At 40.6% G+C, this 25,726-nt stretch overlaps 2 protein-coding genes across 2 annotated transcripts in view; one reads left to right on the forward strand and one right to left on the reverse strand.

Moving 5' to 3' along the window:
- grin3bb (glutamate receptor, ionotropic, N-methyl-D-aspartate 3Bb) overlaps nucleotides 1-25,726 on the reverse strand; it is an 88,994-nt gene that overhangs the window by 18,031 nt on the left and 45,237 nt on the right. The window contains exons 3-5 of the mRNA XM_079598479.1: nucleotides 24,436-25,528; nucleotides 22,503-22,648; nucleotides 20,844-20,959 (exon numbers count right to left, since the gene is read on the reverse strand). Coding sequence (XP_079454605.1) covers nucleotides 20,844-20,959; nucleotides 22,503-22,648; nucleotides 24,436-25,528 — 1,355 coding nt within the window. The remainder of the gene's footprint in view (nucleotides 1-20,843; nucleotides 20,960-22,502; nucleotides 22,649-24,435; nucleotides 25,529-25,726) is intronic.
- Nucleotides 2,143-10,491, forward strand: LOC306991043 (histone-lysine N-methyltransferase set-1-like). Its single transcript, XM_079598480.1, has 5 exons — nucleotides 2,143-2,930; nucleotides 3,465-3,606; nucleotides 8,238-8,424; nucleotides 8,661-8,732; nucleotides 10,107-10,491. The coding sequence occupies exons 1-5, from the start codon at nucleotides 2,798-2,800 to the stop codon at nucleotides 10,155-10,157; spliced, it is 585 nt and encodes a 194-aa protein (XP_079454606.1). The 5' UTR covers nucleotides 2,143-2,797; the 3' UTR covers nucleotides 10,158-10,491.

Raw genomic sequence — 25,726 nt, forward strand, 5'->3', positions numbered from 1 at the left:
ACACACACACACACACACACACACACACACACACACACACACACACACACACACACACACACACACACACACACACTCTTTGTGGGGGACTCTCCATAGACATAATATTTTTTATACTTTACAAATTGTATATTCTGTCCCCTTAAACTAACCCTACCCCTAAACCTACCCATCAGAGAAAACTTTCTGCATTTTTACAATAAAAAAAAAAACTCATTCTGTATGATTTATAAGCTTGTTGGGTAGCCTACCTCAATTTAGGGCCCTGCGGTGACATCGACTAAATATCGACTAAAATAACTAGCTTCTGGCAGATGGCCGTACGCATCGATTTACGGCGAAAGCGTAACACTCTTTCGCTACTCCTACATCCTACGTCATACATGCGTCACTGGTTACTCTTGTGGCGCAAGTCGACTTGCGTGGGCCGTCTGCCAGAAGCTAGTTATTTTAGTCAATAAAGTTTTAAATATGGATATTTTTCCTTACACGAACGCATCACTTCGCTTCAGAAGGCCTTTATTAACCAAAAATACAAATAGGACTACTAAATTTTCTATCACAGTTTTTGGCAAGAAAATCACGTGATGTGACATCCTATTGACCCTGGTCACATTTCCGGGTTACTCAGAAGTGGAAGGCTTCATAGTTGGGTAAACTTCTAAAGCAGTGAATGAGAGACTACATTAAATATATCTTTTTTGTGTTCCCATTTGCTCAAATAGCAAAAGAAAAATGCCACAACAGTGTTTTCACAACTTTCAAAAAGAGTAAAAAAAAAATTGAGATAGATCGATAATGGCAGAAGAGAGAAATATGTAAACTTTGTCACAGCTGCGGTATTAGAAACACCCTCACAGCAGCATTAACTAGTTTTTGTGTAATACAATACCAATATAGTGTTATAGGCATAAAGATCTTTTGACAGTATGTGGCAACATGGACGATAAAAGCGCATCTTCATCACTAAACAAAGATATTCCGATATTCTATAGTCTTACATGCATCTAACTCCACACTTACGAAAGACTGTACATTTTGTTTGTATTTTTGTATTTTCAAATTACTTTTTTTTCACAGCAGTATTTTGTATTTTATTTAAATAAATTTGATGAGTAAGTAATTTGTAATTAAATCAATTTTGATGTATTTGTGCCCATCTCTGCCCATGAGTCTGTGTGCATTCAAGCTGAAGCTCCCATGCACCAGGATATAAAAACATGCACACACATACGCACGTGTGTGTGTGTGTGTGTGTGTGTGTGTGTGTGTGTGCGTTGGTGCGACCGGATTATGAGGACAAAAACCATGGATACATACCGACTCTATGAGGACATACCGTAACTACGAGGACAGCACTAATGTCCTCATAAGTCGAGCAGTGTAGAAAGGCTTATCAGGCTGCGCCTAACCACCTCCCGCTTTTTCTCAATATGTCCTTATAAATCCGTTGTACCCGTTTTCAGTGTGTGCCAGTGTATGCTCAGAGTGTATAATCTCCCTCTATGTGAAAGTCGACGCTACTGCAGTATCATACACATTTCATACACCCAGACCACGCCCAAGCGCGATTCATTGGTGGAACGCTGGAATCCTCGTCAGTGATTGTCTATGTGAAATTCGACGCTAAAACACTCAGACCACGCCCAAGCGCGATTCATTGGTGGAACGCTGGAATTCTCGTCAGTGATTGGCTGCTGGAATCCTCGTCAGTGATTGGCTGCATTTCACATCCGTCAAAGTCAGCGCGCCTGCGCCTCTGATCTTCTATCGCAGACGTGTGACGGTGTGATTAATCCACTGTCTATGGATTAATCTGAAGGTTAATCATCATCATGAAAGATTAATTAGCAGAATTCGAGCGAAGTTGACGAGCTATAGTGGGAGATTTTCACTTTATCACGAGGAAGGTAAGTGCGTTTATTTATATATTCTACCTTTGTGGAGTTAAGTGTCATGAGTCAGACAGTTTTGAATAACGTTAGTTACATTACTTTAAACGTGGCCATTTATCGGGCTAATATAAGTCCATAAGCAGTTAAAATGGCGTATCCAAACAACTTGCACATGCTATTCACGTTTTTTGTTTTGTTTGGTACTTAAACGAAATTCTCTTGTTGTTCATAGACACATACAAGTATTAGTATTAGTTGATGAAAGATACATCTCCATGGATGCTTGAGAGAATTAATTTACATTTTGAAATAAATCAAATCTATGTTGTCATGTCATCATGATGACTGGTAAAGTTGAGTGGATGAATTTACAGTTTAATACAGTAAGATACAGAAATTTATTAAATAAACAGAAACGAAACTAATGTAAAAGTATACTTTCATTAATTTAATGTTACTGTCATTAGAATGACTTGAAAAAATATTTAGTTTATTCATTTTAGGGCTGGATATTAGCAGACATTTTATGATTCAATTTTAATTCACATTCTTTCGATTCTATTTCCAATTTGTTTTTACATTTATTATTTGAATGTAAATCAGGTGTAATACATGTAACATTTTCTAAAACTTTCTCTCTATAGTTAATTTTTCTAAGTAAGTTAACGAGTTTAGCTTCGTTTGATCTGAGGCATTAAAGAGTGATAAAATGGTATTAAAATGGACTGAATTTGAAATCGGAGACTGTTTCTTATCAAAAGTAGCAAGTCTCAAAACCTCACTTATCAACTATTTATGTGTAAAATGTTGTATTTATTGATATAGACTACAGTCTGACAATAATGTACTGTATATAAAGCATCTATCTATCTATGTAATATATATATATACACATACTAATTATGTTGTCTGGAATGTTTTCAGTCAACATGTTAAGAAAGAAGATAATAAAACCCGAGCAGGATGCAAAAGAACACATATTGTCGGGCAAAGACAAAGCCTTCATTGAGGGACGACAAATCAACACATTCAAAGGTAAATTGTGCACCACAAGGCAATTTGACTATGTTCAGACTGCAGGCAAATCAAATCATAAAGTAGGCATGCACTTGTAAGAATGAAAAGTAGGCCTATTGCTGGCAGTCTGGACATGATCTTTCACATTCACACATTTTACCCTTGGGTAAGCCGCTCATTTTCATAAAGGTTAAGAGATGGAAAAAAAAAAAACTTTAAACAATTTTTTTATTATTATTATTTTAAAATAAATACTTAACTATGTATACAGAGAATAATGTTTACATTATTCTCTGTATACATAGTTAAGTATTTATTTCTATTTTATTTTATTTGTTGTACCTAATTTGGTTACAACCAAATTCAACTAGTAGACTATATCACAGTGAAAACCAATGCTTGATTTTTTTTTCTTTCTTGCACCTCATATTACATTACACAGTTTTACAGGATTTAACTCTTTAAAAGGATAGGTTGGTTAGCTGTGTAACATATAGGTGCACTTGGATTCATGTTTTATTTGTATTATTATATATTATTTTGCTCTTTTAGGGAGAGGTGTGTTTGCACTTGAGCACATTGAACCATCCACCTTTGTTGTTGAATACCGTGGGATTCTCTCTCAAAGTAAACATGTTAAAGATGTTCAAGGCAACTACTTGTTTGACTTCACATGGAATGGAACACGTTATTGGTAAGCTGGCTGTTTCTTTTTTGGTTTATTTATTTATTTTTGGTTCATATTCAGAGCAAACTAGTTGCATGTCATTCTAATAAAAACAGTTATGATTGCGATTGAGGTCAATATTGCAATTGGAATATGCAATTGCGATATAATAAACAAATGGTTTCATGAGTCTACTTGCTTGGATCTAAAGCAAAATGCACACAGATTAGTGATAATTCTGAAATGTGTATTTCTCAACTCAAACTAGCAACAACAACTAAATGATTGATAACATCGAAGCCATTGATGTCTGGATATAAATTAATCCACCCCCATTAAAAACATTAATTATAGCCATCCAACATTACAGTGATTCCATCATTTCAATTGAAAGCTATAATAAAAAATAAAAAAACATTTATTAGACTTCATTAAATATAACAGCTTTTAATTTAAGTGAACTTCAAATAATCCTCACATAAACCCATAATAAATGTCATATTTACCTGTGCCCTTCCTGGCTTTCAGGTATACAGAAATTTTATAAAGTTATCAAACATAATAAATAGACTAATCCTTATTAAAGCTACATAAGTTCTTTAGTCAAGAGCAGTGAGTAATTTTCTCTGTCCCCTTTGTTCTTTGATTAACTTTACTGACAGAAAGCTTTGGCTGCTGGCCCTTTAAGAGCAGCCGCTGCTGACAGAGACGCGGATCTCACATGCGCCTCATTCTCTCACAACTCTATACCTCCATCATAAGACTGCTCTTATGTTATGAAGATACTCGACAAATGACATTTTGGCATAATTGTGTGTTATTGTTCGTTCAAGCGCGAAAGAGAACTATTTCTGGCGCGTGTCTTTCTATGAGTCACAGTCGGACATTCAGCGCTAGGCTTGGGAATCGGTTCCAAACGTTCCGATTAGGGATGCAAATTATCGATTAATTCATTAATCATTAGTTGATTGACATTATCGATCGATTAACGATTAACTGATAAGCGGCTATTTTCCTGAGAATGTACATTTCTCACGGTATCAACAGTGTCTTTAACATAAAAAGCTAAATATTGCTTATATACTGAACAAAAATGCATGTTATGTTGCTCAAATTATGTTTTATTGTAACAGTTGGGATACGGTACAGAATGGCATTTATGTAGTTTAACAAAATAAATTATGCACAGAAAATTAAAATACATAAAAAATAATTGTGCACTGGCTCACCTGTTGCAAACATTAAGCAACATAAAATAAATGTTAAATAAAAATCTATATGAACTACTTGAAAAACTTGAAACATTAGCAGCACTTATTGATGCTTGGTCTGAGAAAGGTAACAGTAAGATTACTAGACCTGGAAACTTCAAATATAGAACTGAAGGGATGTCAATTTTCACAAATTCCCATGATCGATCGTAATTTAAATTAACGATCAGTTATGCGTCTGCTGCAGTGCATATGGCCAACAGCATGCAGAGTTTGTTAAAAACGCTATGTTACTCACCAAATGAATGAGAATGGCTTTTAATCCAAATAAAGGGCTAGTAGGATTGTAAAATGTTTCGATGTGAATGATAATTAAATTAAATTAATTATTTAATAATCAAATATAACGACTAATAATACAACGTGTCACCAACGCCGCCTCAGATGCGTGCTTGCAGTGTGTTACGTTAGACGTGCACTGAAAGCGGCAACTAAACCCAATGAATTCACAACGATTTAATAAAATAGTGTTCTGATGTTATGTAATATGACAGTCCCAAATTAATCATCGTTATTATTAGTCGTGCATTGCTGCTTGAGCGGCGCGCGCTGAATGAATAACCGTTGAGCACTTTGCTAGCGCGTTATTTAACTCAAAGAAGCGCAACCTATATGAGATTAGTCCGATATATACAAAATAAACATTATATTACAAATTATATCTGCACAAAATGACGTGAATGCACAAGTGAACTTGAGTTACGTGCCATTCAGAATGACTCATGTTGTGGACACGCTCTTCCTGGAACAACGCGACACGGCAACTAAACCCAAATACTTCACAATGTTTTATTACACTATTGTTCTCTTTATAATGTTATGTAATATGACAGTCCCAATAGTCATTATTAGCCGTGCATTGCCGTTTGAGCTGCGCGCGCTAAAGATCACGCTTCAACAATTCTTAACCAAATGCATCCAATATGAGATAAATCAGATATAGATAAGCGTACACATAATAAACTATTACAACTTACATTTGCACAAAACAAAAGGCTGCGAATGCACACGAAAACTTATAGTCATGATGGTGTAAAATAGTCCCAAACATAACTCCGACGCGCTCGCTTGTGTTTCGCGGTTGAGCAGCACGCACGCGCATGAACCTGCTTAATCGATGATCGATAAGTTTGATCAATTAATGTATTATCGACAATTAATCGATCGTCGATTAATAGTTTGCATCCCTAGTTCCGATCCATCGGAATCGTACACGTCCACACGTTAACGATTCCACTAACGATTCCGAATGTTCCTTTCCATTAGGCTGGGAGATAAATATATTTTATTGATTAACTCGAATGTGTAGTGTACGTCGATATGTTTGAATGAAAATCGGTTTTCTCTTTAACATCCGCCGACGCTCGGTCTGGGCTCCCGTAGTTCCGAACGCGCTCAGCGCGTTTGCCATAGAGATACAAAAACAACAAAGCAAATGAACTCTTGGCTGCACAAGCACACCCTCCAAAAACATTTACAAACTTAATCTGGACGCAGGGCTGCCAACTCTCACGAATTCACCGTGAGACTCCCGCAGTTGTCACTTTCCACACGCTCTCACGCCACACATCCATTTTCTCACGCAGAGAAAGCACCGACAGAGAAACGTACGGTACTATTGACACTATACTAGAGAAACTAATTCTCAGCTCTCAGATTCTGTCAATTTAATTACAAAATTCAAACAATAAACACCGTTTTGGTGCTTGTAAATTGACGTGACAGATTTCAGTTCAAGCGGCACGTGAGCCGATCATCTGTTAGGCTACTACTAAGTTAATAGTAGCCTAAATTAACTTAAGTTCGAATGATCAATAAGTTATTTGAAAGATACAGTTCAACTTACCGAAATGTAATAAAATCGATCAAGTGTTATTCAACCTCAGAAAGAGGTCCATAAACACTAAACAGCTCAGTCACGTAATGTTACGTTCACCGGAAAGCCATTAAATAATCACAGCACGTAGGTAGACTTAAAAAATTGTCTGTTGAGAGGAGTATTTTGCTAAATATAATATATTACATATTTATTATATTTTTACCTATATCATTAATATATTATAAGGTTGTCATAAAAAAACACATTTTATTATAATTTGAGATGCTATTTTTAACCTTTAATAATAATAATACCAGCTGACAGGGCTCTGCATTAGGTGAGATTATTTTTGTCACGACACGCACACACAGGGAATTAGAGATCCAAGCGCAATGATATTTATTGGGTAATCCGTACTCACGATCAGTCCAGGCAGGGGTCAAATACCATGTAAGCAATCCAAACATAAAAATAAACAAACGACAGGGAAACAGGCTCAAAGCACAACGGAAGTGTGGGGACATTATACAAGGACTCCGTGACAAACACTGAAACAGACAGGGTATATATACACACAAGTGCAAACAAGGTGACGAGACAGCTGAAGGAAATGAACAATCAGTGACAGACAGGATTATGGGAAGTGTAGTGAAAATGCCTAGACACCGTGAAAACTGAGACCTCTAATGTTAAACCCAGGGAACCACCAGACACTGTGACAATTTTGGGAGGAGAAAAATTAACATATTAACGCATCTACTGTACCGAATATTTATCCAAAGGAATCGATATTGAATCAAGATCAGAATCATTGTTTTAGAAATGTTCACTTTTTTTTTTACAGAAGCATTCAACTTCTGTATTGATATTCCACACTTGGTTTTCATTCTCTAAAACCACTTTAAATGAGACATTCAAAGCCAACAACTCTCAAAGCCACCCTGTAAGTGTTCAGCAAATAGTACAGGAATCGATATGGGAATCGATAAGGAATCGCATCGATAAGCAGACTTGACAATGGCATCGATATCGATAATTTCTTAACGATGCCCATCCCTATTCAGCGCGCTCTCTTTTGACTTGTCTCGCATGAATGGTTTTAAGCAATCGCATGAGAGCATTATCATGTAACACTAGCCAAAGGATGACAAAAAATAACAGATGCTGCGTTAATTGCGTACCAGCCCATTGTTTATTTTACATAAAATCTCAGCATTTTGCGTCATATAATTGCACAGGCTTGACATCGCGATTACGATTGCGATAAGATTAATCGTGCAGCACTATTACAATAGCAGATTTGCTATGGTTCTCATAACATGAGGAACTTATTAGTTAGTGATAAATAATCAATAACATGGTTATTTTTCAACTGGGGTATTATTTTTTTACCTTAAGTGGATCATCTGACCTATTAAATTCTTAGGAAGTCAAGTTAACTTTCACAATGTGTATTTGAATATAGGTTAAATAGGCCAAGGTTAGCCTAACCCAAATGTTCAGTTAGAACCGTATGTTTCAGTGTGTGCCTATGTTTTAAGTTTCTTACTGCACTATTTTTATCACAGCATAGATGCAACAAAAGAGTACGGTGGACATTCACTTGGACGACTGGTGAATGATCCAAATTGCAAAGTCAAGACAATCATTGTTGACGGAAGGCCACACCTGTGTCTGTTTAGTATAAGACATATCTTTCCAGATGAGGAAGTCACATACAACTATGGGGATTCCTCTTGGCCTTGGCGTTTAAGGGTGAGTCTCTTAAAGAATTTATCACTGAAAGTCAACCATGTTCTGTATTTCATGAATGTTAGTTTTTTATATGATGCAGATTATTTTTAAAAATTCTGCATGTCTGCTTTGTGCACGACGGAGCAATGAAAGGGACACTAGATATTTAGACTTTGGTTGATACTAGAATTAGTTGCGGTGACCAATTGGCAAACATCCTTGCCTCAGTGTTGTACCTGTCTTTCTCATAATTACAGGAATTGTGTGACGAGACATCAGTGGCTGTGACTGAATGCATTGTGAATCCTTCTTCATCAGTGAAACAGAAAGTAAGTGAGCGCATGTTCCTTCATTGTTTTCTTCTCTTTGACACAGGCAATGTTAAGTGTAGGATGGTTGGGCACCATACTAGACTGGTTGACGTGGACTGTCGTCTTAAAGACCCTGTTGTGACGTCTCAAATTCGAGTAAAATGTACCTTGCTCGGTTCATTCATTTTCATAACTCGTGCGTTGGGGGATGGGCATGACACTGACCTGAAATGTAAGGACAGTTCTCCACTACGAGGACCGTCATGTCAGGGATAGGGTTTGAGGAAAAGATGTTGCTTTGGGTATGTGTCGGCTGCTTCTTTATTGTGGATAAGCTGTAGACCCAATATGCACACTTTTCAATCTGGATATGCTTTGTGACTTTCAGTCACAGAGATGTAAACTGTTAAGGCCCATTCACACTAACCATAACTGTGTTAGGGTCCAACCAGCAGACGGTAACGTTCTGTTTATTGTGATCGCATCTTTGACTGCCGCTTATATATTGAAGCATGTTATAGCAGAATTGATTCCGATTGGCTGTCAATTAAGCAATGTATCGCAATACAAAAATGCAACAATATATATTGTGGATAGTGACAATATGTATTGTGTATAGGACACCCAAAATAAAAATTACTGTTTGAGGGGAAACAATCAAGTTTACCGAGTTTTAGTGTCAATACTACATTAAACTACTATATATATATATATAATGCAGTGGGGGAATATTTGTGGGTCCTGATAATGCTAAATGTCTTTTGTTACCAGTGAAAAGTGGCCTACATTAATTTAAATATATCTAGTTGGTGACAGAGTGCAAGCATATTTGTCTAAAACAAATCCATCCATCCATCTTCTTCCGCTTATCCGGGGCCGGGTCGCGGGGGCAGCAGTCTAAGCAGAGATGCCCAGACTTCCCTCTCCCTAGCCACTTCTTCTAGCTCTTCCGGGGGGACACCGTGGCGTTCCTAGGCCAGCCGGGAGACAGTCTCTCCAGCTTGTCCTAGGTCTTCCCCGGGGTCTCCTCCCGGTGGGACGCGCCCGGAACACCTTCCCGGGAAGGCGTCCAGGAGGCATCCGGAACAGACACTCCACCCATTTGCATTAACCCTTTGAGCCCGACGGCATCGTCCACGACGCCACACGACTCCTCCGATAAATATTTATATTATTTGATTGATTTTCTTACCGTTTTTTGCAGCAGAAAGCTAACGAGCTAGCCGTCACGGGGGTGTCTTTGGTGTCTTTCTAGCTTTTACAGAAGTTTTTCTATCCAGCCTGGAACTTGTGCGTCCTTTCAGAGTGTTTCAGCAATAAATCCAAACGCTTATATCCAAGTTTTATCCACTTGATGTCCATAATTTATACATTTTCTGTCATTTTTGCTAGCTGCCATTTTGGATATCACGTGATTCTTTGCGTGAGGTTGTTGACCAATGACAGGCTGATCCGTCGTCCACGTTGGTGTGCGTCATTACGCATGAACCAAGGCTGATATTGTGGAGAGAGAGACGCACGGCACAGTGGTTTCGAGGGGAGAGAGAGAGAGACGCACAGAAAGACGCGAGTTTTGAAGAATATACAGAGAATAATGGATCGTCAGAGATTGAGAAACATGGATCTAAATCAAGCGCTGGCCTTTTTTGATGCCATGGAGGATGATGGATTTTCTGGAGAAGAGAGCTTTTTGACTCATGAGGAACTAGATTACCAGGATGGTCTAGACCCTGCTGAAGAGTAAGTTCCATTTATTTATTTACTGTAAAAGTATATTAAAAAAAAAAACTAATAAAATAAAATAATAAAATAAAATGTCTAAATATGTAATAATAAGTTCTGTAAAAGTAGTATTTCGTTTTCTATGTTTGTTACAGAGTAGTAAGAGTTGTGGATTACACTTTGTCTCAGCCATTGTTTGTCTGAGTTTACCTAGAGATACAAACAAAGGATAGTGGGGGGTTGGTCACACCTTTTAGCTGTGGAGAGAATGTCTCAAGGATGTTGTAGTGGGGGGTTGGTCACACCTTTTGGCTGGGGAGAGAGTGCTCATATTATAGCTGTGGTGGGTTGGGGGGTACAGTAGCAATCTCAGCCATTGTTATCTTATGTGAGAAATCGCATACAAAAACACTAATTGATCTGATATGTATGATCTAATATTTTGCTTTATTTGTTTTACAGTCATGATAATGAAGACACCAGCCCACCCACCCGAGCCAGACAGGAAAGCTCCCATTCTTCCGCTGAGGAGGGTCCTCCCACTTCTGCTGCAGCATCCCAGCCTCCCACTTCTGCTGCAGCATCCCAGCCTTCCACTTCTGCTGCAGCATCCCAGCCTCCCACTTCTGCTGCAGCATCCCAGCCTTCCACTTCTGCTGCAGCATCCCAGCCTCCCACTTCTGCTGCAGCATCCCAGCCTCCCACTTCTGCTGCAGCATCCCAGCCTCCCACTTCTGCTGCAGCATCCCAGCCTTCCACTTCTGCTGCAGCATCCCAGCCTCCCACTTCTGCTGCAGCATCCCAGCCTCCCACTTCTGCTGCAGCATCCCAGCCTTCCACAACTGCTGCAGCATCCCAGCCTTCCACAACTGCTGCAGCATCCCAGCCTTCCACTTCTGCTGCAGCATCCCAGCCTTCCACTTCTGCTGCAGCATCCCAGCCTCCCACTTCTGCTGCAGCATCCCAGCCTCCCACTTCTGCTGCAGCATCCCAGCCTTCCACAACTGCTGCAGCATCCCAGCCTTCCACAACTGCTGCAGCATCCCAGCCTTCCACTTCTGCTGCAGCATCCCAGCCTTCCACTTCTGCTGCAGCATCCCAGCCTTCCACTTCTGCTGCAGCATCCCAGCCTTCCACAACTGCTGCAGCATCCCAGCCTTCCACTTCTGCTGCAGCATCCCAGCCTTCCACAACTGCTGCAGCATCCCAGCCTTCCACTTCTGCTGCAGCATCCCAGCCTCCCACTTCTGCTGCAGCATCCCAGCCTTCCACAACTGCTGCAGCATCCCAGCCTTCCACAACTGCTGCAGCATCCCAGCCTTCCACTTCTGCTGCAGCATCCCAGCCTCCCACTTCTGCTGCAGCATCCCAGCCTTCCACTTCTGCTGCAGCATCCCAGCCTTCCACAACTGCTGCAGCATCCCAGCCTTCCACTTCTGCTGCAGCATCCCAGCCTCCCACTTCTGCTGCAGCATCCCAGCCTTCCACTTCTGCTGCAGCATCCCAGCCTTCCACAACTGCTGCAGCATCCCAGCCTTCCACAACTGCTGCAGCATCCCAGCCTTCCACTTCTGCTGCAGCATCCCAGCCTTCCACTTCTGCTGCAGCATCCCAGCCTCCCACTTCTGCTGCAGCATCCCAGCCTTCCACTTCTGCTGCAGCATCCCAGCCTTCCACTTCTGCTGCAGCATCCCAGCCTTCCACTTCTGCTGCAGCATCCCAGCCTTCCACTTCTGCTGCAGCATCCCAGCCTTCCACTTCTGCTGCAGCATCCCAGCCTTCCACTTCTGCTGCAGCATCCCAGCCTTCCACAACTGCTGCAACATCCCAGCCTTCCACTTCTGCTGCAGCATCCCAGCCTTCCACTTCTGCTGCAGCATCCCAGCCTTCCACAACTGCTGCAACATCCCAGCCTTCCACTTCTGCTGCAGCATCCCAGCCTCCCACTTCTGCTGCAGCATCCCAGCCTCCCACTTCTGCTGCAGCATCCCAGCCTCCCACTTCTGCTGCAGCATCCCAGCCTCCCACTTCTGCTGCAGCATCCCAGCCTCCCACTTCTGCTGCAGCATCCCAGCCTCCCACTTCTGCTGCAGCATCCCAGCCTTCCACAACTGCTGCAGCATCCCAGCCTCCCACTTCTGCTGCAGCATCCCAGCCTCCCACTTCTGCTGCAGCATCCCAGCCTCCCACTTCTGCTGCAGCATCCCAGCCTCCCACTTCTGCTGCAGCATCCCAGCAGCTGCCAGGAATAGGCTAGAGGATGGATACCCGACCCGAGCCCGACGGGACCCGCCGGTACCCGACGGGCCGGGCCGGGTTCGGACAGATATTTAGAATTGATGTTCGGGTTCGGGTCGGGCTCGGTCACATCAACGCGAAGGCATTGAACATTTTAAATTTAAAACAGGTTATTATGTAGGTAGCCAATGTGCCTGATGCTTTCACTTGATGCAAACGTTCGTTTTTGTGATTAAAATATATGTAAAATATTACCATAACATCTGTCTTCCTTTGTGCGGAAATTTGTTTATGTAGCCGTGGGCCGTGACAACGAAACACGTGCATGTACGCCTGTGTTACGTGCGCTTGTTGCTCCGCGCGGTGACACGCTCATCTATTGACATTTCTGAATCTCTTCCTTAAGTTGCTTAATAAAAGCGGGCTTTCCACACAAACAAACGTACATGTGTCATTAGTATGAGAATAAAAAAACCGGAATTTTAACTTTCGGTCTCGGGTCGGGCTCGAACATAAATATCTGTATGCCTGTCGGGCTCGGGTCGGGTTCGGTTACTGCTCTGTCGGACGCGGGCCGGGCTCGGACAGAAAAATTCGGCCCGATCCGCACTCTAGAATAGGCCATGGACGGCTGCAGTCACGGTCTAGAGGGAGAGCGCGGTCAAGGTCAAGATCCAGATCCGGCAGCTTGAGGGGTCGACAGAGTCCTGAATCCACAAGGTTCGAGATCTAGATCACCACAGCCAGCAGCCCCAACTCCATCATGGAACAGTAAGAGTCAGCCAGACATCCCTCCAGTGCCCAAAAGGTTCGTCCCAACAATAAAGCCAGGACATCAGCTCAGCCCCACATCCATATACACACCATTGGACCTTTTCAAACTTTTTGTCAGTGACAGTGCAGCAACCACTTTGTGTAATAACACAAACACAAACGCTGCAAAAAAAACATTGCCAGTGGCAAAATATATTCCTGGAAAAAAATTAACTGTTCAAGAATTTTTCCAATATTTAGGACTGACTTTCTTTTTTGCACTGGTGAGACTGACAAATATCCGGGACTACTGGAGGACAAACACCATTTTCAGCCAACAGTTTCCCCACTCAGTGATGGCACGTGACAGGTATCAGGTCATTTCCTGGAACATCCACATGAGCGACCCTGATGAAGATGTCCACAACGACCGGAAGAGAGGGACACCAGCTTATGACCGGCTGTTTCGTCTGAAGCCCCTTTTAGATGACATCAAACATGCATGCAGAGCATTTTATCGCCCACGGCAGAACCTTTCAGTGGACGAGAGGATGGTGGCAACAAAGGCTCACACTGGCATGACGCAATATATGAAGGCGAAGCCAACTAAGTGGGGCTTCAAACTTTTTGTGCTGGCAGACAGCAGCATTGGGTACACTTTAGACTTTGCTGTATACACGGGGAAGTCTGTGTTTGCTTCTGGTGTAGGACTGGTATACGACTCGGTTATGTCCCTCATGAACAAATCATTCCTAGGGAGTGGCTACAATGTGTATGTAGACAACTTCTACACAAGTCCAAAGCTATTCATGGATCTCTACAGCATGAACTTTGGAGCATGTGGCACCTACAGGGACAACAGACGAGGATGCCCCCGCACAACCACAAATGCCATGAACAAAAAGGATCCTAGGGGCACCATCAGGTGGATCCGTGACGGCCCTCTGGTTTTCGTAAAGTGGATGGACACTCGGGAAGTCTCTGTCTGCTCCACAATTCACCCGGCCTTCTCTGGCAACACAGTTCAGAGAAGGGTAAGAACTCAGGATGGAGGCTGGAACACGAAATCCATTCCATGCCCAACCCCTGTCACTGAATACAACAAGAATATGGGAGGTGTTGATCTTTCTGATCAACTCATCCAATACTACTCAGTTCACCAAAAACCATTTCAGTGTAAAGTGGTCCTTTTCGTGTTACACAGGACCAGAGACTAGTTTTCCCTGTGTGCTTATCTGCTGATATTTCACATGGTCCGAAACGGTTTAGATTATAGGCCTGGAATACATTTTAATTGTTGCTTTTTACCCCTCAGGAAAAAGCCAAATGAATCAGGATGAAACTGAGAACTCCAGAGGTATTTAAACATTTGGGTATATTAAAGTTATTTCATGTATATACATATAGGTGTATAGGTATACATATGTATGTTTGTTTGTTTGTTTGTTTGTTTGTTTTACAGAGACCAAATTGAGGAGAATAGTGAAAAGGCCATGGAGCCCAAATGAAGTGAATGCTGTCATGAAACATTTCAGAGTCCATATTTCAAAGGGACACCTTGCAACAAAGGCAGAGTGTGAGCAGTGCAAGACTGCTGAGGACCCTGTCCTGAGAGAAAGAACGGCCCAAAATATAAGGGATTTCGTGAGGAACCGAGGTTTGATGTTGAAAAAGAAATTATCTTAGAGTTCTTCGAGAGATCAGTGTTGCCTTCCATTAAAGGTTGTATCAGCGATTTTAGGCCCAAAAAAGGCCCAAATATAAATGATCACATTCATCTAATTTTTCCTAACGATCCGCTAGCTGCCCGCCCCATAAGTATGCCGTCCAAAAACCGCGTCTCTGTAGGCAGCCTAGGCTCTGAGATCTGCACACAAAAGGTGGGGGTGTTGTGGTTTGAGATTTTGCGGTGATTGGTTGGAACACTGTTTATTTTGGTTTTGGTGGCTGGTGAAACCCATTGTTTTTGTGTGCAGATCTCAGAGCCTAGGCTGCCTACAGAGACGCAGTTTTTGGACGGCATGCTTATGGGGCGGCAGCTAGCGGATTGTTAGGAAAGATTAGATGAATGTGATCATTTATGTTTGGGCCTGAAATCGCTGATACAACCTTTAATGTCTGGGGGTTTTGTTCTCTAAAGTGTTGTTGGGCCAGAAGAGTGTTCAAGACATCCTTTTATTTACTTTTATTAAAACACTGTTTTGAAAGAAATTTACAAATACATGCATTTACTGGAAGGCAATTTAATTTGGTTTTATTTCCAGTGTGTTGCTGTGGTCATTTTGAGGCACACTCCCTCATGCACTTTAGTCCCATAATGGTTAGAGATGTACCGATCACAATTTTGTATTGTAATCCAATTCCGATTTTTACGAGGTTGACCTGCCGATACCGATTTTAGCCGATTCCGATTTCATTTTTTCTAACCACTTAACAGCACACACATTTATTTTCTATATGTTTTTTTTTATAAAACACCATATACTTCTACCCAAACTGAATAATAAAAACAAGTTTAAATGGGTGAATTTTCTATAAATATTTTTGAGTCTTCATTTTCTTTTCTGACATAGCCTATTCCAGTTCTTGTTAAAACACACTAGACATGCAAATTCAGTGCATTTTTGGCACTTTTTGTGTGAAATCATATTTATTTTGCACCTCAAAAAAACTGCTTTCACTTTAATTGAGTTTGAGCAGCGCAGCAAAAATAGACTCTGCGCTTCACTGCTGCTCACGCGACGCTCCTGCTTGACGCTCACGCTCTGCTCCTGCTCCCGGTGTGATGCACTCATTGATTAACATGCACGCCGAAAAAAATACGCGCCTCTCACGCTTGCGGTGTGAAACTGACGTAATTCATGAGGTTTTCTACATGTGCGTTCCGTGTGCACGTGTGATGCTGATGTTGCGCGATGTTAATCATGCAGCGCCAGAGTGCGTTTGACCGGTATAAAATCGGTATATGTCAGACTGACTGGCCGATCGCCGGTCATGGCCGATCACGTGAAAATCGGCCAATTCCGGTCCCAAGCCGATCAATCGGTGCATCTCTAATAATGGCCTTATTAGACCTCAGTTGTTGAGCCTTTTTTTACCATTTGCAAAATAAAAATTGCCCTTTTCAGTTTAATTTTGTTAGTTTTTATTGGCTGTCTAGTTGCATTTCTTCATCTAATTGTCCTTTAACTAGTCTTCTATGAAGTGTAAAACTTGCTGATCTTTAATCCTTTTCTCCAACCAGGTTCATTTTGCACCACGTGTATATGTTGGTTGATATAGCAACAGCACATTGTAGCACTATTTCCTTAGGTGTGCGTATTACTTTTACAGGTTTAGTGGCAGCAAAAAGATGCACAATCATTTGTGAATTCACTCTTTAACGTAGAATAGTTGATTTGGTTTAGTATGGTTAACTCTAATACAGGTACTCCTGCTATGTGTGGAGTTAATCGTGATGTCCATTTAAACCCAGTTTGTCCTCATAATCAAGGGTTAGTCGGGTGTTTGAGAGTGTGTATGTGTGTGTGAGAGAGGTCCAGTTAAATCCAAAATGTCCTCATAATCAAGGGTTAGTTAGGTGTTCGTGTGTGAGAGGTCCAGTTAAACCCAAAATGTCCTCATAATCAAGGGTTAGTCAGGTGTTTGAGTGTGTGTGTGAGAGGTCCAGTTAAACCCAAAATGTCCTCATAATCAAGGGTTAGTCAGGTGTTTGTGTGTTTGAGAGTGTGTGTGTGAGAGGTCCAGTTAAACCCAAAATGTCCTCATAATCAAGGGTTAGTCAGGTGTTTGAGTGTGTGTGTGAGAGGTCCAGTTAAACCCAAAATGTCCTCATAATCAAGGGTTAGTCAGGTGTTTGAGTGTGTGTGTGAGAGGTCCAGTTAAACCCAAAATGTCCTCCTAATCAAGGGTTAGTCAGGTGTTTGAGTGTGTGTGTGAGAGGTCCAGTTAAACCCAAAATGTCCTCCTAATCAAGGGTTAGTTAGGTGTTTGTGTGTGTTTGAGAGTGTGTGTGTGAGAGGTCCAGTTAAACCCAAAATGTCCTCATAATCAAGGGTTAGTCAGGTGTTTGAGTGTGTGTGTGAAAGGTCCAGTTAAACCCAAAATGTCCTCATAATCAAGGGTTAGTCAGGTGTTTGTGTGTGTTTGAGAGTGTGTATGTGAGAGGTCCAGTTAAACCCAAAATGTCCTCATAATCAAGGGTTAGTCAGGTGTTTGAGAGTGTGTGTGAGAGAGGTCCAGTTAAACCCAAAATGTCCTCATAATCAAGGGTTAGTTAGGGTTGTGTGTGTATGCATGATTCATATGGTTACAGATGTACAGTTAAACCCAAATGGTCAGCAATGTTCATTTAGATAATAATACCAAGTCTTGAACAATCTTCTCTTTTCACATTAACAAAACCCAAACCCAATCAACTGGAAATATTTAGCTTTATTCAAAACTATCTTTAGACAAAACTTCTTAAAATCTAATGAATAAATTAAGACTGACATTCAAGGTTCAATTATGAAAAATACTTGTGGGTGAATGCATTTGTCAGTGATGGTTAAATAGTAAACTCTCCTTTTGGTTTTTTATTTTCTTAATTTTTAAAGCTAAAATATTTCCGTATTTCACTTTCCCTCTTCTCTCTTCTCTCTTCACTCACTTCACACCTGTTAAATCTCACATTACAAACTCAGGTTAGTTTTCTGAAATCTCTCTTAAAGTTTAAGCCAGGGTGAACAATTGCTGATAATTTCTTGTTTTGTTTTTCTATATGCTGGTATTGAAACAAACTTAAGTGATGTGGCACTCTCATGGGTAAAGTTAGTCCAGGTTATACCAGGTTAGTCCTCATAATTAATGGTCAGATGTGTGTGTGTATGTGAGTGATGTCCAGATAAACCAGGGTAGTCCTCATAAGTCATAATTAAATCAGGAAACGCCCACTCCTGCCCTGTCCTTACAGTGCTTTAGTTTGTCAGGTCTTCATATTACCAGACTGTTTCATTAGAATTAAATTCTGAGCAGTCAGATTTTTACCCCATGCCATAAGGAGCAGTTTAATATTTTTTATTAATGTCTATGACAAAGGGAAAGGTGGGTCCCCATAAACCAGGATGGATCTTTTTAGGGGGAAAAGTCCTTATAAAGCACCCGTACCAGTATGTGTGTGTGTGTGTGTGTGTGTACAATAACATATAATATGTATTTAATATGCATCCTATGTAGGATTTTCTGTTACTTTTGTAAAAATTGTAAACATTAATATTTGACCCCTCTACTCCTGACATCATAGCAGTTGACAGAATACACACAGTCCAACCGGCATCATCATCACATCACATGAGACAGCGCCTCGAGAGCGGACTAACTGCGGGAAGACAAGTGATGAGGTGTTTTGCAAATATTTTTTCAAATATTGTGTGTTCATCATGCATAAATGGCATTTCTGTATGCAACGAACAGTTAGGCTAATCATTTGATGACTGACTGTAATTTGAGAGTGAGTTGTTTACCCATCTTCAGTCTAGCTCGCTATAATAAACAATAATTACGCGTCATCATTAAAACGTAATTACAATGCCTAGTAATCTGTCAAGTTACAGACAGCAGTCAATAAGGCAATAGCAACATTAGCGAATAGCACAGATGACACTTGCCAAAGGTTGCAGTCCAGAAGCGTTCCAAGCACAGCAATAGAATTATAAAATAAGAAAATACAGGCAGAGGACAATATCTGCATCTATCTCATACTCTTTTGAGTAGGTACTTTTGAATAAGTAATTACTTCACAACTGCAAATAAATGTATGTTCTATATAGTACGAATATGTGTATTATGAATGCAATCCAGACGTTCTACATTAGCCCAAGCGGCAACCGGTCTCTTTCTTTGAATCCAACACGGAAGTGACTTCAACTGCAATTCATCGACTGACCGCTAGAGACAGGCTACAAAAGAGAGTCAATATACCCCCCATGTTAATGCCCAACTTTACAGCAAAACATAATATGTTTACAGCCTGGTACAAAAAGCGGTTTTGGTCCATATAATTTTTCCCTTTATGACAACTGTGAGGGGGGTGTACTTTTTTTATAACTCATTCATTTAAATTATATTAAGCCGTAAAGTTCTGCATAATTACGGGCGTGGCCACTTGAGTGACAGGTGGATTGCCGCTGCTGTCACTATACTAGCTGTTTGTCTGCTGTCTGTTAGCCGTCACGTCGCCTCTTTGCCCATTTTTGGTTATCCGGGAGTGACGCGTGGCCAAGATGGCGACGGACACCTCTGCCCCCTTTGGGCTTTAAAAATGCTCTTCAGAAACCTACAGGTGACGTCACGGACACGAAGTCCATATTTTTTACAGTCTACGCATTAGCCGTGTTGTCTTTATCATGTGATCTACCAGCATCAGTTCAATGCCATTCACAAATCCTCTCCCGTAGGATAATGGGATAGTAAAGTGTACATCGTATGCACACTCAGAATCTAGCTGGAAGTAATAAGTCATCCAGGTACTTTTTGCCTACTCTTTTATCAGTACTGTGAATTCGGACATACTTCTTTTGTCACATAGTCTGTTTATATATAGTAGGGAAGTATGCTATTTTGGATGCAGCCAAGGTCTTTGTACACAAACACCACCACACTTCTAGTGGATCATAAGTAATGACTGAGAGGGATTATTTTTTGTATGAGCCTATACTTTGTTTTTTTTGAAAAATCCTGCATATTGCACCCTTTAAACAGCAGACTGGCTAAATGAAAAGGCAAATTCACTATCTGACAGTAGGTGGCGCTTATGGAAAAGAAGAAATACTGGTACCCTGGTAACCCCTGTATACAAAGCAGTTGCACTTATTAGAATGGCGACGAGTTTGCTGGTGATATAAACACCATAATGTAAACAATGTCATAATTCATCAACAGTAGATCATAAGCAGTCGACAATTGCCTGGCTCAAATCTGCGCCATTCATTGATTCCGAACTGCTCTGAAACCATGAGCTTGTAGAACGTGCAACATTTAATTAAATCATAGCCTTTTGAAGTTTAATAATCAAACATTAGGCCATTTCACTTTTCCTGTTTTTCTGTCCCAAATTTAAGACCTCTTGAAATTATAATACATTTATAAGCTTTTCGTATTCAATTTAAGCCACTTAAGACTTTTTATGGCTTTAAACTTGATAAAACTGAATTTAAAGGACCCACGGCAACCCTGCTTAATGTGGCCGCCTCTAAAGAATCTTTAGAATGTTGTAACTGTTGCTTTTCATACAGTTGAACGTCAATATAGAGTCCAAAGAGAAAGAAAGGTTTGGAACAACATGAAGGTGAGGGTGAAGTGAACTATCTCTTTAATGTTACACAATAAACTGCCCAATGTGTCAAGTAAAATAGTTTGATAGTACATTCTGCTTACCTTCAATAGCAAAGGGTTTACCAACTGTCAGCAGCTTGCAGTCGGCATCAATGGACACCTCATAGTCCAGCAGGGCTTTGTCCATGATAAAAGCATCAAGTTGAGGCGGATCTGTCCTTCACAACATAAAAAGAGGGGGGGCTACAAAACTACACACACAGGCAAGCACACACTCTCATTAAACATGCACAGTATGATTCCGGTGCAAATGGAACACAGACATCATTTGTCTGGGCTAAATGTTCATAAACTGCAGTGGCGGCCATAAATCAGCAGCTACGCTAAACCACATGCAAGCTGAATAGAGCCCGAAAAGGACTTTTAATGGATTGTGACACCTTAAGGGCAGCGGTCCACCCTTACTTAATTGAATGATTAAGAAAAAGATGTCATTCATCAAAAAGTTCAGCCAGCAGCAAATTTGATATTAAACATATTTAGTAGCGATTTTGGTTGATAAGAACATTTCTTTTCCCACACATTTTATCAGTGTAATCCCAATCTGGCAAATCAAAATGATTATTGACAAATTAAAACTATTAACATTTTACCACCAATATATTCTTTTAAATATGATTTTTTGTTTCTAAATCTAGAGTACAAATAAAACTGCATAAACACCATCAAAGGGCAAAAACAGACATACTGTGGAATACATTTGAAAATCAAATATTTCAGAAATGAATTGCTTTGCTGGTTCATTGCGATAAATATGGTCACTGATACCTCTGATCCTCTTCTCAAAATTAAAAAAAGGATTAAAGTGTTTTCAGCCAATTTAAATACTTCATGGATCTTTGACTCTTTTGAAGACGTTTGTCTCTTGTAAGTTTTTCTTCCAATTACATTCTGAATGATACATCCAAATATTAAATGAAGCAACTTCTATGCCATGATTTCAGGCTTAATTCTGCCATCTGTCATGCAGACTAAAACCTTTACTAAGGAATTATGGAAGGAAGTGAGATGCGCTGACTCTCAAAATGTTAATATTTCTGCTGTTCCTTCTAAATTCATCTCTAGTGTGAGTGCAAACTAGGCTAGAAAAAAAAATCCAGTTACGTGGTTTGCTTTCAAACTTGTTAATTAAGGCTTTAGAAAAAAATCACATAAGAATTATACATTCTCCTCCTTTTTTCTATCATAGTTCTCTATTTTTTTTTTTATATAGCCCAAAAATGTATCAATATTTAAATAAATAAACAAACAAAAGCACACTCTTCAGAATTTGGTATGTGTGTGACAGACTGTGTCACTGCAGCTGGCAGGAAACAACAAACCGCTCGCCTGGCGAGCAGCAGTGAGAGGGAATCTCAGAACTTATACTCAAATATGCTGAGAGAAAAAAAATGCTTCAGGCAAACACCTCATTTTAATGACAGCATTTTTCAAAAATTGAATTCATTTGGCCGAGATATTGACACCGTGACAGCCACTAGGGAGGATTGATATAGAAAAGAATTAAGATTCAGCATTTGCATTGTAATGAACAGGGTGCAACTGCTGTTTGAATTATTGATAAATAAGCACCGTTTTTTTTTTCTCCATGTATTCTATATTTCTCTTTGTACTAATAGTGTTTGGCAGTATAACTACACCAGGAGCACTTGCTGCCATCTGCTAGCTGAGTGTATTCTGTTGGGTGAATTGGTCTCTTACTTGAGAGTGTCGACACCTTCAGGTGTGGTGGGCTCATTGAATTTCCGCATATACTCGTGCATCTCAGGAAAACTCTTTTTCATGTAATCCTCTGCACTGCTTTCCCGAACAGTGCCAAATCGGAATCCCTGAGATGGGTGATGAAGCTGAGGCCAAGGGCAAGGGCAAGGAAAAACAGCTAAGTCTTAGATTATAGTGCACTGTTTTAGCTTGCTCTGATATTACAGGGTGATATCATGATAAATGCAATTTTACTTTTTTTACATTAAATCAATTCATTTGGCAGACAGTGATTTAAATTGCATTCAAAGTATCCATTTTATCAGTTCATGCAGTCCCAGGGAATAGCGCCCATGACATTAGCATTGTTAGCACCATGCTCTATTGATTGAGCTATAGGTATGCTCTTTGATATATATATATATATATATATATATATAAAGAGTTGTATGTATTATGTAAGCATATAGAGTATGTTTCAGAACCCAAAATTCTTACTAGTCCAAAAATATCTTTTTTTTCTTACTGAGACCACCCATAAATGTCAACACTCATTAGTTTTTCAGCAATTTGACATGCCAGGCACTGTAGTAATGTAGGACTAGACTTCAGGATAGACGTCATTTTTACACTAGAGTCTTTAAAGGTGCTGTATGTAATTTTTTTCATTGTACTAAAGCATAAAAATACCATAATATGTTTGCATTTTGGTAAGTTCACATACTCGTTTCCCTGAAAAACAATGCAACAGCCAGTTATTCTACTTTGAAATGTGCATTCCGTGTCGTAATGTGTGTTTTTGTTTTGGACTGTGCGATATGGCATGTTGTCAATTACCCAATAGTATTTTTCGACAACCCAGGTTGCCAGTTGGCAAAAACACAGTGAATTGCAGCCAGGGAGACCAAACAAACTGGGTCAGAGATTCTAGATTCTACCCAACCTAAAGCATCCATCTAAAAATCTCCATGAACGGGGAGCATAAATCAATTCATAAACTTCCAAGTCTCCTCGCCTTCTATTGTCAATTGCACTCGATCCTGTTGCTTTTCCTCAAACTGGCAACCCGCATTAGCGTTGAGTCTGGCGGGGGAAACAACTCTCTCCAATATTTTTAATTTGGACTTACCCATTTCAACCACTAGCTGTCAATATTACATACTGCACCTTTAAGGTAGAGGATCTTGTTGTAAAAACACAACAACTATGACATCACCTACTCTAATATAGACTAAATTATAGCAACATTGTTTCATGGAGGTTATAAATAAGAGCTGACAGATTAATTGTTAAAAGTTTGTGATCTTGATTCAAACAACCACACAATCTTATTTCTAAATGACAACGATTCGTCTGTGGCTAAGTACGCTCACAGCGAATATTAAAATCCTCTTTGGTTTTGCCGCTGACCCAGAGAGATCAGTTAGCATGTGCAGGTATGAAATAGCTTCACAAAAGGTATTTTCAACCACACAGTATCAATATGTCTGTGTTACAATAATTCATATTTTCATTGAAGTACTGGGATAAAAGTTTATGGTTCGGATATAAACACTGATGTCTATGGTAGCGAAATTGATGCTTCAAATAAAGATTGTTTTGATTACATCATTACACCAGAAGGTGGCGACAAATGACTGTTAAAAAATTATTTGTCATTGAATCATTCATTCATGAGATTTGTTCAAAAACCCTGAATCATCCAGTAATTAAACAAGTAACTCTTTTTGAGCAAGTCATTGAAGCATTCAGTCAAACCACTAAAAATATATATATTATTAATTATATTTTCTAAATGTACTGCACCAATTAACATTTTGTCAGGACCTCTATTAAATTACATGTTATTTGTTTAAACAAATAAGGCATGAATCTAAAAAAATCTAGAACCGTGCATCTCTAGTATATACCGAAGTGTCTCAAAAGATCTTACCTTGGCATCATGTATTCCAGAGAGCTCTTCAAATGTCTTTTCCCCAACCATGACTGCAGCCAGGTTTGCTGTGTAACTGGACAAAACCAGCAAGCAAAATATTGCCCACAGGTTCATCAGGAAACGTCCAGTCCAACACTTGGGGGTTTTACTAGAGACTGTTCGGCCAAAGAGGATCGCGTAGCAGAGGTTGAGGGCTGAGGAATAGGAGAAGACCTTCACACGGTTGCGTCCATGAGGCGTCATGCCAAAGGGACTCTTCCATTCGTAAAGGGTGAGGAAGAGCGCTGTAATATGCAGTGCTACAAAGATGCCCATCCACATGGACCAGTGCAATGGCCACATGAATGCTCCAATAGGTGCAGCCGTGTCTTTACTGCGCACCAGTATTCCCAAACTTGTGGAAAAAAATGGACTGGTAAAGTCAATCACTTTACTGCGAGCTGAGTTGATGCTGAAGCTGGTAACGGCCATATCGGCCACCCCGCCCAGCAGGTCACCCACCAACCCCGTCCACTGCCCGCCCTTGAGTGCACCATATTTTCCATCCCCTACTATGTACAGGTCAAACTCGAAGTTCATGTCTTCTGCCAGCTTCTCCAGTAGATCAATACAGTATCCATAGCAACACTTGCTGTAATCCGGTGGCAAGAAGCTGCTGTTGCCTTGAGCCCGCTCGGAATACAAGTGGTCCAGGGTTAACGAGTTGTTTGTCCCTGCATCCAGACAGTATTGCCCAGCGGGACAGTTCCCATCCTCATCTACCTCTCGAGTAAACACGAACGGGTGCTCCACCAGAGTGACCACACGCACACGACTCCCCAACACAGGAAAGCCAGCCCGCCATCTACGTCCTTCCCTGCCCAACTGGCCCTCCGTGCGCTGCCGAGGGGACGAGCCCTGCCACAATCCCTGCTCCTCTACATCCAACCTACCGCCTTCCCAGCTGCCTACAGTCACCCACGTGGGCTGACCGATGGCATCACGACGCAGACTCCAAATGTGGACCCTCTGAGAGGTGTGTACACGAGAAAGGTTGCGTTGAACGCTGATAGGGCCTGTCAACCCTACAAAGGACGTATTATAGAGGAACCTGAGGGGGAAAGAATACAAGTGTCAATTGATGATTAGAAGAGGCATATATTATTTGGAGAACACTATTTGTTAGCATTCCTATTTATGCCGAGTTGCTTGGCTGGAGCGGAACCTGAAAGCTACCATCTTTGCTGGTGGGAACCTTTCAAGCCTGAATTGTAATGTTGAATGGCCATCAGTAAACAAAATTTCTTAT

This window comes from Phoxinus phoxinus (assembly GCF_949152265.1).
Source record: "Phoxinus phoxinus genome assembly, chromosome: 22".
NCBI classification, from domain to species: Eukaryota; Metazoa; Chordata; class Actinopteri; order Cypriniformes; family Leuciscidae; genus Phoxinus; species Phoxinus phoxinus.

Bases quoted from the DNA above. Each gene is read 5' to 3' on its own strand.
- LOC306991043 (XM_079598480.1), top strand. From the start codon at position 2,798: ATGTTGTCTGGAATGTTTTCAGTCAACATGTTAAGAAAGAAGATAATA. The intron at 3,607-8,237 runs GTAAGCTGGCTG...TTTTTATCACAG, and splicing joins TGGAATGGAACACGTTATTG to CATAGATGCAACAAAAGAGT. The intron at 8,733-10,106 runs GTAAGTGAGCGC...CATTTTTGCTAG, and splicing joins CTTCATCAGTGAAACAGAAA to CTGCCATTTTGGATATCACG.